General features: G+C 48.1%; 1 protein-coding gene across 16 annotated transcripts in view; it reads left to right on the top strand.

Moving 5' to 3' along the window:
* syne1b (spectrin repeat containing, nuclear envelope 1b) overlaps nt 1-14,393 on the top strand; it is a 667,652-nt gene that overhangs the window by 418,177 nt on the left and 235,082 nt on the right. For 10 of the 16 annotated variants that reach the window (XM_038805568.1, XM_038805543.1, XM_038805577.1 and 7 more), the window contains 5 exons: nt 3,273-3,470; nt 3,844-3,978; nt 10,495-10,668; nt 13,223-13,384; nt 13,607-13,801. In XM_038805568.1, the coding sequence (XP_038661496.1) occupies nt 3,273-3,470; nt 3,844-3,978; nt 10,495-10,668; nt 13,223-13,384; nt 13,607-13,801 (864 nt within the window). The remainder of the gene's footprint in view (nt 1-3,272; nt 3,471-3,843; nt 3,979-10,494; nt 10,669-13,222; nt 13,385-13,606; nt 13,802-14,393) is intronic. The other 6 variants (XM_038805642.1, XM_038805651.1, XM_038805535.1 and 3 more) reach the window with 3 other exon arrangements.

Genomic DNA, 14,393 nt, shown 5'->3' with positions numbered 1-14,393 from the left:
CCGCTAATAAATAACTCCACTCCACATGATCAAATGCTTTCTCGACATCCAGTGCCACCACCACCTGCAACTCCTTCCTTTTTTCCGGAGAAACCGCCGCATTCAGCAGACGCCACCCATTAGATGACAACTGTCTACTCTTCACAAATCCCATCTGCTCTTCCCCAATCACCTTCAGGAGGCACTCCTCTAATCTAAGCGGCAACACCTTTGCCAGAATCTTGGCATCCACATTCAATAACGATATCCCCCCCAAACAATGATTTCCCATCCACCGTGATATACCGGATCCTGGACCATGTCCATCCGATTTCCCACACTTCTCCTCCCACCCTTTCCCCAACCTCTCAGAACGATATCAGGATTCCTCTTGTCCTCATCTCCCACTCCACAGCAGCCTATCTCTGTAATCTCCTCCAACCCCATAACACTGAGACATCTGCACTCCCTGGCCTCTTCTGCATCCCCGATTAGAATTGCAGCAAGAATGGTGCCTGTGCGTTAAGGTGCCTTGGCCTCAGACCCTGGAGTTCCTTCCTTCCCTGCACCTCTCCACCTCATTTTCCTTAAACCTCTTAAAACCTATCTCTTTGACCAAGGTCATTAGGTCTGACCTAATATCTTGCTTGTGCATTGGTGTCAGATTTTTAAAATAATGCTCCTATGAAGCACCTGAGGGCGTTTCAAAACATTATATAATTGTTACCTCAACCACTGAAGGTGGACAGAAGTCATATTTGCTGCCTTGTTTCTTTGACTCTTTGTCTATAAACATTAGGAGTTAGGGTGCATTAACTTTTTTAATAGAATGCTCTGGGTTGTTCTTTTCAGGATGTTATTTATTGCTTTAGAATGTTGTGGATTGTCTTGGCTGATGTGGTGGAATTTGGCTGTCAAGTTTGTGAGCAGAGTTTTGAGAGCAGGTCGTTGGATGTGAATTAGCCTGCAGCCTCCTTGGCGAGATGGGAGCTCTGGATAAAAAATATTTCTTTTTCAGCTTTGTAGTTACAGAGCATCCACCAGACAGGAAAAGGCCTTTAGGAAGAGCTGTGTATTTGTGATAATGCTGAGTCAGGGGCAATGACGTGCGCTCTCCTGAGTGGCACTTGTTGTTCTGATGATGGTTATTGACCTGAAATTTTCACTCTTTTTCTCTCTCCATTGATGCTGCCTGGCCTGCTGAGTATTTCCAGCATTTTCTGATTCCATTTCAGATTCCCAGGATCCACTGTATTTTGAAGATTTGAACTATTGTTGGAGATTTTTTTGTAAATCTTTTTTTATATATATATATCAGTCATTCTCTCATTCTCTATACAGGATTTACAACTACTCTAATTTACATTTCTTGATTTAAACTCTGTCTTGCTTGTGAAGAATTCACAAATCTGAATGGTTGAAGGGGTCCCAAGGTCCTCCAATGGAGACTGTTGAGCAGTTTTGGATTTCTAAAGACAGCCAAGTTCTGTGGAGCATGGGACCACTGCTAAAGGCAGAAACAAATGATCAGGAGTGGGAGTCGGTTTACAATGATCACCCCCCCCCCCCCCCCCACTTCCCCCCCACCACTCGACCACCACTCCTAAGCTGTACCATTAGTGCAATCATGTTGTTGCAGTAGTTTATTTATTTCAGACTTAATGATACTGAGCCTGGAGGTTTTTTTGTTGTGTGAACAAAGAACAAGAACAAAGAAAAGTACAGCACAGGAACAGGCCCTTCGGCCCTTCAAGCCTGTGCCAACCATGCTGCCCGTCTAACTAAATTCTTCTATATTTTCTGGGTCCGTATCCCTCTATTCCCATCCTATTCATGTATTTGTCAAGTTGCCCCTTAAACGTCACTATCGTCCCTGCTTCCACCACCTCCTCCGGCAGCAAGTTCCAGGCACCCACTGCACTCTGTGTAAAAAAAACTTGCCTCATACATCTCCTCTAAACCTTGCCTCTCGCACCTTAAACCTATGCCCCCTAGTAATTGACCCCTCTACCTTGGGAAAAAGCCTCTGACTATGTGCTTCAACAGTGCATACTAGATCAGTGTTGGCGAGCATCAGTGTTGGCTTTGAACCTGTGACAAAACTCATGTAAAGCCCCATCTGCACCGGGAATAAAAGGCACCCCAACCTGCTTTGCTCCAGTAGCTGGTTCCAAATCCAATCTGTGTTTTACACTGATGCTGCAGCGTTGCTGCTCGAGCAAAGTAACTCGAGAACCAACGCTGGGATTGGAAGGTGAATCATAACAAGATTAACAGATCAGGAAGGGGGTGGGGTGAGAATGATAAAGCGAATTACTGCGGATGCTGGAGTCTGAAACAAAAACAGAAAATACTGGCTAATCTGGGCCTGACAGCATCTGTGGAGAGAGAAGGGAGCTAACGTTTTGAGTCTGGGAGACTCCTTGTCAAGGTGGGGGGAACTGAGTTCCTTTGTGCAGCTTGTAACAAATTAAAACCACACGATTCCTTTTTCTTCGCTGTACACCTACGCAGTGATTTGCCCAGTTCCACCTGACACGTTTAAAAAAACACACACACATATACTGGACTAATTTCTGCAAACGGTAGAATTTTTGTCGAAGAGGGTCGGATAATCTGTGCAGCAAGGATTTGACAGAATGATTAGATTGCACCTGTGCAGTTAATATACTGCAGTTTAGCCCCAGTAAAGGAGACAATTGGGAGAGCATGCTGTGTGAATGTGAAGGCATTGAGCAGACTGCTGTATGAAGCTGTTAGACAGGAGCTCACAGGAAAGCTAACGCTGAACTGAGCATTTCTAATCAGCCCCCATCACCATGTGACCCAGCTATTTAGCAGTCAGCCATCTGTTTCATCGCTCGCACAATGGGAAGGCTTGGATCAATTGCCTCTTTCCTCCTGGGCTGCTTCAGATCTGTTTGAAACCGGTAATGTTGGAGCTGCTTTTGTGAGAGGTAGTTAGGTTGGGTCTGTGTTGCCTGCACTGGGGGATGGGAGAGAGAGAGAGAGAGAGAGAGGAGATTACTCAGCTCATTTCCTGTTTTGTGCAGTGCAGATTGCCATTAGAGGTTGTGTGGTAGAACTATCCACACACACACTCTCTCTCACACACATACATTCTGAAGATCCTGCCTACAACGTTCGCTGGAGATGTATGGATTCAATCACAGTCCCGGCTGATCACTCATTGGCTGTTCCAGCAGAGAACAGGGGCTGGCTGGAGTGAATGTCTGAGGCGTTGGACGAGTCTCTGACCTATTCTTTTGTCCCCCCCATCAACAATGTCTCAGCAGGATTTTGCTCAGAAAATTAAGGGATACCAGGAGCAGATTGCCGCGCTGAATACTAAGTGCAAGATGTTGACCATGAAAGCGAAACATGCCACGATGTTGCTGACAGTCACTGAGGTGGAGGGTCTTTCTGAGGGGATGGAGGAACTGGACGGCGAACCTTTGCCCACGCACTCAACCCACCCGTCTGTCGTGATGGTAAGATAGCCAGCCGCCTCCCTCTAAACATTGCTCACCAACTGTGCCAACATAATATCACCCACCCTCCTGCTTTAATCACCTACTTTATCGCATTGCCTGTCGTGTGTGAGTTAACCCTTTCCCTCCCGGAATGTTTCCCCAGGTTATCCACTGCGATAGAGATTCCTATCAGATGGTTAGTGGGGGTTGGGGTGGGGGGTTAATGCTAATGTTCTGTTGTCTTCTCAGGTTTTTATTGAGGCCTGTTTCACACAACTGAGAAAGGTTGTAATGTTTTCAATGATTTGTGCTTTACAGTGTGATTTAATGTAACCCCTGTCCTGATCTCTCTCTCATCGAATTGTGTTCCCTCCGGCTCGGTTTCTATCAGATGACAGCTGGGCGCTGTCATACACTCCTCTCACCTGTCACTGAGGAGTCTGGGGAAGAGGGGACCAACAGTGAGCTTTCCTCTCCGACCGCTTGTCGCTCTCCCTCACCTAATGCTGATGTGTCTGGTAACCAGGTACTATCTTCTGCTTAATCCTTTTCACTGTTCGCATGCTTAATCAGTAGTTAGACATCACATTACTCTGGTATAATCTGACCACTGCTCCCTCATATTCACATGACAAGGGTGTCCTCCTGTAACATTTATAACGCTGAACAATGTACTTGCCTTCAAAACTCATCATTGCTTGAGATGGTTAAAAGTAAATTACACATCTGGATACAACTCTGAATTGATTGTCACCGCTGCTCATTAAATAAATTCATGAATAACGAAAGGCCATTTGTCCACCCTGCAAGTCCCTTGACTCGTACATTGAAGCTCATACCTCCAGCCCCTTAACTCATCTACCGAAGGCTAACCCCTTTTGTTTACTAACTCTCCTATTGACAGTCACTCACATTGTAAATATTCATGCGGCTGTCTGTGCACCTCGGTCTGTGCCCCTCCCCCTCACAATGGCAGCCATGCTCTGTTCCTACCTTGCACAAAAAAACCCACCAGCCACCGCCCGCTCATTGACTTTACACCCCTTCCAGTGGTCGTTCAGCGGACGTCGTTCTGTTCCTTCTGGATAAAAGCTGGAAATCTGAGTTCCTTCCCTTCTGAAAGTTTCTGGGCAGAATTTTCCATTCTGGGTATCAAGTCTGGTGCCAGGTGGGAACGTTGGCATGATTCCCGCTGGGCGAACATGTGCGATCTTATGCTTTTGAGCTATTAGTTATCCATCAGCGAGGAGCTTGGCGAATCTTGTGGCAGGGTGGGCAGGAGGCCTCGCCGTTACCTTATGGGGGTCAATGGTCATACCACCAGATTTGAAGAACACCTGGACACATTCAGTCATTGCAGACCAGGAGCTCCTCACTGCTCCTCCAGAGTCCTTGCGATCGCAGTTCATACTGGAGAAGCTGACAGATGTGAGCAACCACATCCCAGGGAATACAGTGGCGCCTCTGGCATTGCCTTTCACTCATTTATAATAAGAGCACCCCGGGCAATATACCCATGAGTTGGGCTAATATTCACAGTTGCAGTGGTCCATATTTGCCAACCTCTTGACCTTCTAGGAGGCCTGTTGTCTCTTGTTGCCCAGGCCATTTCTCCTCATAGCCCCGGGACAACCGGCAACAGGCCTTCCATCTCCTCATCTGAATGAGAACTATTATCAAAGCAGGGTTGCCTGCAGCCTGAACCATTGATGCCTCAGTGGATGCGTGAATGAATTGAAGTGATACCGTTAATGTGCATGTCCTTTACAGGTTTCCCTCCATCTCAACGTCAATAGGCTAGTGCGCAATCTTTTTATAATTTTATCATAGAATTTAAAGTGCAGAAGGAGGCCATTCGGCCCATCGAGTCTGCACCAGTTCCTGGAAAGAGCACCCTACCCAAGGTCAACACCTCCACCCTATCCCTATAACCCAGTAACCCCACCCAACACTAAGGGCAATTTTGGACACTAAGGGCAATTTATCATGGCCAATCCACCTAACCTGCACATCTTTGGACTGTGGGAGGAAACCGGAGCACCCGGAGGAAACCCACACACACACGGGGAGGATGTGCAGACTCCGCACAGACAGTGACCCAAGCTGGAATCGTTTTGTCTGGCCTTCACTAGACATGGTTTCCCCACCCCAACCCTTCCAGGTAAATGACATTGTGAAAGTACCAAGAATCGGTGTTCCTCCCATTAATGCATGATTGCATATGGAGACCAGGGTAATGAGAGCCAAATGCAAGATGCCTCTCATGACACTTTTCCGCTTGTCTCCAGTACCCTCAAAACTCAAAACAGGGGCTGTTTAGCACAGGGCTAAATCACTGGCTTTGAAAGCAGACCAAGCAGGCCAGCAGCACGGTTCGATTCCCGTAACAGCCTCCCCGACCAGGCGCCGGAATGTGGCGACTAGGGGCTTTTCACAGTAACTTCATTTGAAGCCTACTCGTGACAATAAGCGATTTTCATTTTTCAACTCTACAGAGACCATTGTCTTGGCAGCATAGAAAGACTAACCATATCATCCCTTGTCAACCATGACCATTAACCTGGGACGATGGAGGTTTGGAGTCGCAAGTTGGTTGTCCTCCATCAGCTGTGCCCCTTCGAGACATCCACCTCCCTCCCCTCCCCTTTCTTCATTCTTGCCTCCAACTGCAGCCAATGACAAATGGCACAGAATAGTCAGCAGCTCCACACTTTTTGGATCTTGATGTTATGGGGTCCATGAGTCAGGAATAAACCTGCTCCAATGCAGGCTTCTCCATAGAGAGCGGTGAAAACAAGTGAGCATCTTTGACAACCAGTTGGCCCTAGAATTATTAGGGTGATGTTTTAGTCGGCCACTTGGGCTGACCTTGTACTCCACCCACCTGAAACAACACTCCTCCCAACTCGTGGGATCTCAACTCCGCGGTCAAGGTCAGTTTGGAAAACTGGTGTGTGTCACCGTTCAGACTTGCTCCACCACATTCTGCCATCTGCCTGTCACCCACCAACATTGCCCCCTCCCCCACAATCTCCCTTTACCCACCCAATGTCACTATTACTCTCCCCTTTGTCACCCTTGAACCTCCGCCCGTCACCCTGGACCCAAAATAATCCCCGCATAAACCTTCCCTCCCCTCAGAGTCGACAGTCGTTACCGTCTCCATGCCACTCTGACCCTACCCCTACTGTTATCTGAGCCACCTGTGTAGTCCATCTCCATGACCCAACTGATGAGACCTTCACCTACCAGACTATCAACTGGCCCTTACCACCCTATTGCATTCCAATTCCACCCCCCCCCCCCCCCCTCTGAATGTGTCTGTTCCCAACTGTTACTTGTGTTCTGCCCCTGGAACTTCACCGTCAGCACCACCGACCCTGCCCTCTATGACACTCCTTCCTACCCACCTTCACCAGACACTCCCCCTACTCTTCTGCCTTAAGCCTCCCTCCTGTTTCAAGTCTTTTCTCCAACCTTCCAAATTATCAGCCACACCCCCCTCATCCAGCATCGGTACAGCGTTTGCTCTTGGCGAAAGCAGCATCGACGTACCTCAAAGTCACGGAAGGGCTGCAGCTCGCTGGGTGCACGGCACTTGTATACTGCCGTAAAACCGATCATTCTAAATTCTCGCTGGCGAGGAATTCATTTGGAGGGCAAACTTAATTCCGGCAATGTGGCCTGGAAGATGCTAATGCATGCAAATGGTGTTCCCAGCATTGTTCTTTGTGAAGCTCGACCCACCTTTAACCCCGCCTTCACAGTCGGGAGAATGATATTCACATGTTATCCTGCCGTCAGGAAACAGCCTCCACCACATTAAGTGTGGTGCCTGCCACGGGTTAGTGAGAGGAGAGAATTACCCTTCCTCTGATTTTTACTCCTGGGATTAATTTGCAAACTCTCTGGAATGTCTCTGCAGTCCCATGCTGGCCCCATGCTAACATTCGCTCTGCAGCCAGATTAATTCGATTCATGGGATCGATTCGAATCCTGGGCTATATTTTGCCCTTTTCCACTCTATTAACTCTTACTTTTTTTTGGAACATTTTTTATTAAGGCATTTATGATTTTATGACAGTAATTACAAATGTAAACATAACTCAGTAAATAACCCCCCCCCCCCCCCCCCCCCAGCCAACAACCATACCCAGCCAACATGGCTTACACACACAGTTCCCCAGTGTATCTTAACTCTTCCTTTTTGAACCGTGTTCCCGAATATCCCTCGATAAGACTGCCCCTCTATCACACTTACCCAATTGCACCAACCCAGCTACAATTAGAAAGATTCCACTTGCTTTATCCCTGTTACCTAATCTAGCCTATTATTGACGATTTGTGAAGGGTCCACATCGTTTCTCTGTACATCCTCTTATTCTGATGTACTGTACGGTGTGTTGTATGTCCCAATTTTCCTCAATTTCCTCCCTTGTTGGCCTTGGACACTTGCTCCCACTCCAGTTTGGATGGGTTGTGAGGCGGCCTGGACATTTAGTGCTGTCGAGCTATTCACCAATGATGACATTGCTGTAGAGCGACCATGCAATCCTAGTTTCGCCCAGGAACCCCAGACGGGCAAAGTGCATGGCAGGTACCCGGAATGCAAGTATGATTTGGCATCCCTACCACTGACTCTTGCTTGGAAGCTGCACCAGGTCAGCAGCTTTATGTAGAGAATGTACAATTTGAAATAAATAAATTCCCTTCTTTTCTCCCACACCCAATCCCCAACCTTTTTTTTTAAACTCCCTGGAATAAAGTGTCCTCTGCTGACTGAACAACAACTTGTGTTTATATAGCACCTTTAACATAGCAAAACCACACACGATGCTTCACTGGAGCATCATCAGACAATACTTAATACTGAGCCGCATAAAGAGATATTCGGACATGTGACCATCAGCTTTGTTAAAGGAGAGTCCATAGAACCATAGAATTCCTACAGTGCAGGAGGCCATTCAGCCCATCGAGTCTGCACTCGGCCCCTGAAAGAGAACCCCATCCTCCCTGCCCTTTCCCCGTAGCACTATAACCCCACCTAATGTACACATCTTTGGACACTAAGGGGCAATTGATCATGGCCAATCCACCTAACCTGCACATCTTTGGACTGTGGGAGGGAACCTGAGCACCCAGAGGAAACCAAGAAGACACGGGGAGAATGTGCAGACTCCGCACAGACAGTCACCCAAGACCAGAATTATACCCGTGTTCCTAGCGCTGTTAGGCAGCAGTGCTAGCCACTGTGCCACCCACGGTGCCACTGTCTTAAAGGGAATGAGCAAGATAGAGAGGTTCAGGGACGGAATTCCAGAGCTTAAATGTTCATCTCCAGACAGCCAGTCGGTGAAGGAGAGTTCTGGAGCCAATCTTTGCTCAGTTTTACATTTATTTACAAAGTTAAACCTTACAGGCGTGCACCTCCTAACTCAACCCCCCATCACAGTTTCAATAAGTGTCTTTTTATATTATTTTAATAAAACCAATAATCAGTAAATTAAACGAATAAGAGGAGGATTACAGCCACAGCTGAGGCAATGTAACTAAAATAATATGTCAAAAGGAAACTTAACTAATTTGAATGAAAATGTAATTCCCAGGGGTGTTGATGCACCACGGTTCCTGGGGTGCCCCACCAGTCACAGAAGGCCTGAAGCGTGCCGGTGGAAGCTCTCAAGTGAAACCCCAGTTAATGCCCACCACCTGCTTATAATTAAGCACTGTGGGCGGGATTCTCCGCCTGCGCCAGCCCGGCGACCGGAAATTCCCACCCGTGGTCAATGGACTTTCACATGTGCCGATCTTGCGGTGGGCGGGGCCGAAGAATCCAGCCCTATAAATAGACAATTAACACTCAGGGCTGAGCAGCAGAAGGCAGGAACAACAGAGGCCAGAATTGGCGGAATGTCGTGTTCTTGGACAGTTGTGGGGCTGGAGGAGTTGACCGAGAAAGGGAGGTGGCGAGGTTGTAGATAATGCAGTATTGAGATCCCAGCCACTGGGATCACCAAATGTGCCTACACATTTGCTTGGCATACCAAGTGTAAATCTACAGGGATGTAACTGATTCTGATGTGCAGTGGCCACAGGCCAGGGTGAAGGACTAACTTTGCTGTAACTGGGGGGAAACTCATTTATGGGGCCAAAGAGGGCAGCACGATGGTGCAGTAATTAGCACTGCTGGCTCATGGTGTTGAGGACCCAAATTCGATCCCGGCCCCGGGTCGCGTCCGTGTGGAGTTTGCACATTCTCCCCGTGTCTGTGTGGGTCTCACCCCCACAGCCCAGCCATGTGCAGTGTAGGTGAATTGGCCATGCTAAATTGCCCCTTAATTGAAAAAAAAAGAATTGGGTACTCTAAATTTATTTATAAATGATCTATGGGGCCAAAAAAAGGAGGCAGCTTTTACCCCTTAAAGATCGCTGGGGTGAATTTCCTTGTTTGTCATCTTTTTTCCCTGTGAAGTTAGGAGAAGAACAGTAAAATGACAAACCAACAAGCGAACACAGTGTGCAAATTCATCTCCCCCCCCCCCGCCCCCACAACACACACAATCACACACGCACAATCACACACGCGCGCACACACACACACACATTTAATAAGCTTCATTTCCATGATTGTAATTGTGAAAGCCAAGCTCGGTTACATTGTTTGAGGCAACATCACAGGCCAAAGGGTGTCGGTAATCGGGTAACCAAGAACTCCTGTTTGGAAGGAGCAATGGTGAGTCGGCCTGTTAGACCTCTGACTCCTTCCACTCTCCTCAAGCCGAGGGGGGCTGGCAAGGGGGGGCTGTTCTTTGTGTTGTCGCTACACGGGTGGGTCAGCCCCAAATCAGAGCACCAGGATCTGTTAGTATCAGCAACTTGAGGTATGTGGGAGTTAATGCACGCGTTGCTGTGAGGTTTGGGGAGGGGGAGGGGCTAATCTCTAGGCCAGCTTTTTCTAACCCTGTCAATTCTGTAGAGATGCAGTTATGATCATTTGATAGTCAGTTGTCCCGCATCTCAGTGTCAGCGTTTATGTTTCCAGGATAGTGCTTATTACGGAACACTATCTGTGGATGAATTGCAGACAGCGGCTCCTGATGCTCAGGATATGAATGTTGCAGCATCGCTGCAGGAACCATTTGAGACCACACTGGGAGACCCGGCCTCCTCGAAGCTCGATGACCTGCAGCGCTCCTGGGAAACGCTCAAGAATGTGGTGAGCTGATGACTGATGGACACCATAAATACTCTCCCTTTCTGCCTGTTTCTTTCTCTCTACCTTGGATGTTTTTCTTGATCTTTCCCCATTGTCCAGGGCTGCTGATTCCTTCCCCGTGGCTCTGACACACTTAGAGAATTTTCTTCATTCATGTTCTGTGGCGTCACTACTGAAAAATGCAATCATGACCCATCACTAAGTCACCTAGAGAAGGTGGTGGTGCTGGACCATCTTAAACCACTTGCACATTGCTAAATCTGTGTGAGACAGGTGTCACATTTGGGTCATATTGGGCAAGGATGGCAGGTGGGTCATATTGGGCAAGGGTGGCAGGTGGGTTGTATTGGGCAAGGGTGGTAGGTGGGACGTATTGGGCAAGGATGGCAGGTGGGTCGTATTGGGCAAGGATGGCAGGTGGGTCGTATTGGGCAAGGATGGCAGGTGGGTCATATTGGGCAAGGATGGCAGGTGGGTCGTATTGGGCAAGGATGGCAGGTGGGTCATATTGGGCAAGGATGGCAGGTGAGTCGTATTGGGCAAGGATGGCAGGTGAGTCGTATTGGGCAAGGATGGCAGGTTTCCTTCCCTATAGGGCAGGCCTGTGCCAGTTGTGGTTTTAAGACAATCCAGCAGCCTCATGGTCATTTTTCCTGACCCCAGATTATTTAGAAACTGAATTCAAGTCCTCAAACTTCCATGGTGGGATTTGAGCTAGCGCCCATAGAAACATAGAAAATAGGAGCAGGAGTAGGCCATTTGGCCCTTCATACCTGCGCCACTATTCATTATGATCATGGCTGATCATCCAACTCAATAGCCTGTTAGGGATGCGCAGAAAATGCTGGCCTGGCCAGCGATGCCCACGTGCTATGAAAGAAACAAAAAACTGAGAGAGTAGAAGGGTGCTTTGGTTTAATGTCTCATCTGAAAACCGGTTGCTCTGACAATGCGGCACTCTCTCAGCCCCCCACACTGGCGGTATCAGCCTGGAACATGCACTTACGCCCCCTTATTGGGGCCTGAACCCATCAAACCCCGACTCACAGGGAGAATTCTCCTACCGAGGCCTGGCTGACACCCAAGGAAAGCAAGTATGGGTCTGAAGAATGATAGTGTGGGAATAGGAGGAGAGAGCTGATTTGACTGTGCAACGTATTATGGGGCAGATACACAATTTGGGAGAATAAATATTTAGTATTTCAAGAGGAATGAGAGGGTATCTAATTGAAACATAGGAGGTTCTGTCAGGGTTGGACAGACTGGCTGCAGTGATGTTGTTTCCTGTAACTGTGAGGATCTAGAACAGGGGGTCGCAGCCTCAGGATATGGGGTAGGCCATTTAGCGCTGCGATGAGGAGAAACATCTTCACTCAGAGGGTCGTGAACCTGTTGAATTCTCAGCCACAGAAGGCTGTGGAGGCCAAGAAGGAAATAGATGGATTTCTAGATTCTAAAGGTGTCAGGAGTATCGGGAGAGTTCGGGAGTATAGTATTGAGCTAGAGGATCAGCCATGATCATATTGACTGACAGAGCAGGGTCAAATACCCTACTTCTACTCCTGTTTTCTGGGCGGTGTTTACCAGCTATTCATGCAGGCGGAGAATTCTGGTACCACGCTGGTGCACGGGCTTCCCGGCAATATGGGGTGCTGTCATCAGGTATTCCCCTTGACAATGGCAGGGTTGGTAGATCCCGCTGGTGGGTTGCCTCCGCCACCGGAAAACACGCGGCGGGATGGTCGGTAAATCCCACCCTCTATGTTTCTATGAACGGGTTGGGCCTATACCCACTGGAGTTTCGAAGATGAGATCTTATTAAAACATATGATCCTGAGGGGATTTGACAGGGTGGATCCCAGGAGGATGTTTCCTCTTGTGGGAGAGACTAGAGACAGTTTGAGACTGAGATGAGGAGAATCTTTTCACTCAGACGGTTGTTATAGAGCAGTAGAGGCTGGGTCATTCAATTTATTCCAGACTGAGCTGGATAGAGTTTTGACAAATAAGATTCAAGGGTTATGTGCGGTTGTAATGGGGGTTGCGGCAGACGACAAAAATGATGGTACCGGCTTGAAGAGCTGAATGGCCTCCTGCTGCTCATGTTCAAAACTTGTGTTGAGGTTCGTGTATAGATGGAGGGACCTGGAGATTTTATTGTGTGCGTGTTTCCATGTGTGTGTGTGTGTGCACGTGCTGTGTGTGTTGCACGTATGTCTGTGTGCGTGTGTTTGTGCACAGACATGCATGTGTGTATGGGGCATGAGCAAGTGTGCACGTGTCTCAGTGTGTGCAGTGCATGCATGCCCCAGTGCATGTGCATGGGCATGCGCATGTATGCAGCTGCATATGCATTTTTGTGTGTGTGTATGTGTGCGCACGTGTGAGTGTATGCATGCGTGTGTGTGCTTTTGTTTTTCCTACCAGCTTTAGTTTCTGGGAAGGTGATTCTGGTCACATGGAGTAAATTTGATTAGGTCAACACACACGATCACCAGCTATCTGACAGTTTGTCGTGTAAATATTTGCCAGCTAAATCGTCTCTCTGTTGCAGATCAGTGAAAAACAGCGCACTCTTTATGAGGCTCTCGAACGACAGCAGAAGTATCAGGATTCCGTCCAGTCAGTCTCAGCGAAGATGGAGTCGATCGAGGGGAAGCTTGGTGAGGCGCTCGATGCAGCCAAGAGCCACGATGTCCAGATGGCGGCTCACCAGGTATGGCTCTGGAGTAGCTATTGCCGATTAGCTTGTTACTGTTATCAATGAACTCTGCTGTTCCCCCAGGCATTTATCTCTCTGATTGGTTTAAAAGGAGCTGCTCTGTAGTCTTTGGGACCAGCACCTCCCTTCACACTTTAACCACAGTGTCTGGTGACCTTTGAGCCATGAGGTTTGTCAGATTCGGATTAAAGATATTTGCGGTTTTGTGTCTCCTAGGCACTGATGGATGGGATTGTGACGCTGCAGGATGAGATCAATGAGCTGCAGATCTGTTTTGCTGAGGAGCTGGTGTCCGACACCGTGGACACAGATACTTCTGACCAGCTGGCTATGCAGTCCACACTAACAGTCCTCGCAGAGAGAATGGCCACCATCAAGATGAAAGCACTGGGAAAGAAACAACTCCTTGAGGTTTGCAGAATCTTGAATTGTCTTTTGGGTGTTTTCAATTCCAGTTTTGTTGGGCCACACTCAAAGACTCCTGTCGTTACCTGCTGACGCTGATTATCGATTAAATTCCAGAAAGAAGATTTGTGTGGGAACTGGATATAATTGGCTCAGGGAAGAGAGATTTTACTTTGGAAAATTGGGGCTCTTTTCATTCGAGTTAAGGCTAAATGGGAATGTTCAAAATTATGGGTTGGAATTCTTTGGTCATCAGGATTCACTTTTCTTGTTGGTAGTGGGTCCTTGTCAGTGGGTATCCCGGTGGTGTGGAGTGGTTTCAATGGGAAATCCCATTGACAAGCGGCGGGAGGATAGAATCCCACTGCCATTGAACAGCGCGCAGCCAAGAAACACTTGGCTAAGGGACCGGAGAATCCCACCCCCCGACCTTGCTATGACACATTGGGACAGCTCTTTCCACTGGTCAGTGAATCAGCAGCTGGAGGTATTAGCTAAACATCATTGAGAAGTCAAAGAAGGAAGAGAATGGGCTGGATTCTCCGATTCTCAGGCTACGTCCAGACGCCGGCGTGGGAACGATGGCCTTTTACAACCA

This window comes from Scyliorhinus canicula, chromosome 1 (assembly GCF_902713615.1).
Source record: "Scyliorhinus canicula chromosome 1, sScyCan1.1, whole genome shotgun sequence".
Classification (NCBI taxonomy): domain Eukaryota; kingdom Metazoa; phylum Chordata; class Chondrichthyes; order Carcharhiniformes; family Scyliorhinidae; genus Scyliorhinus; species Scyliorhinus canicula.
Note: the sequence above shows the minus strand (reverse complement) of the source record. Positions and strands in the feature narration are given on the sequence as shown.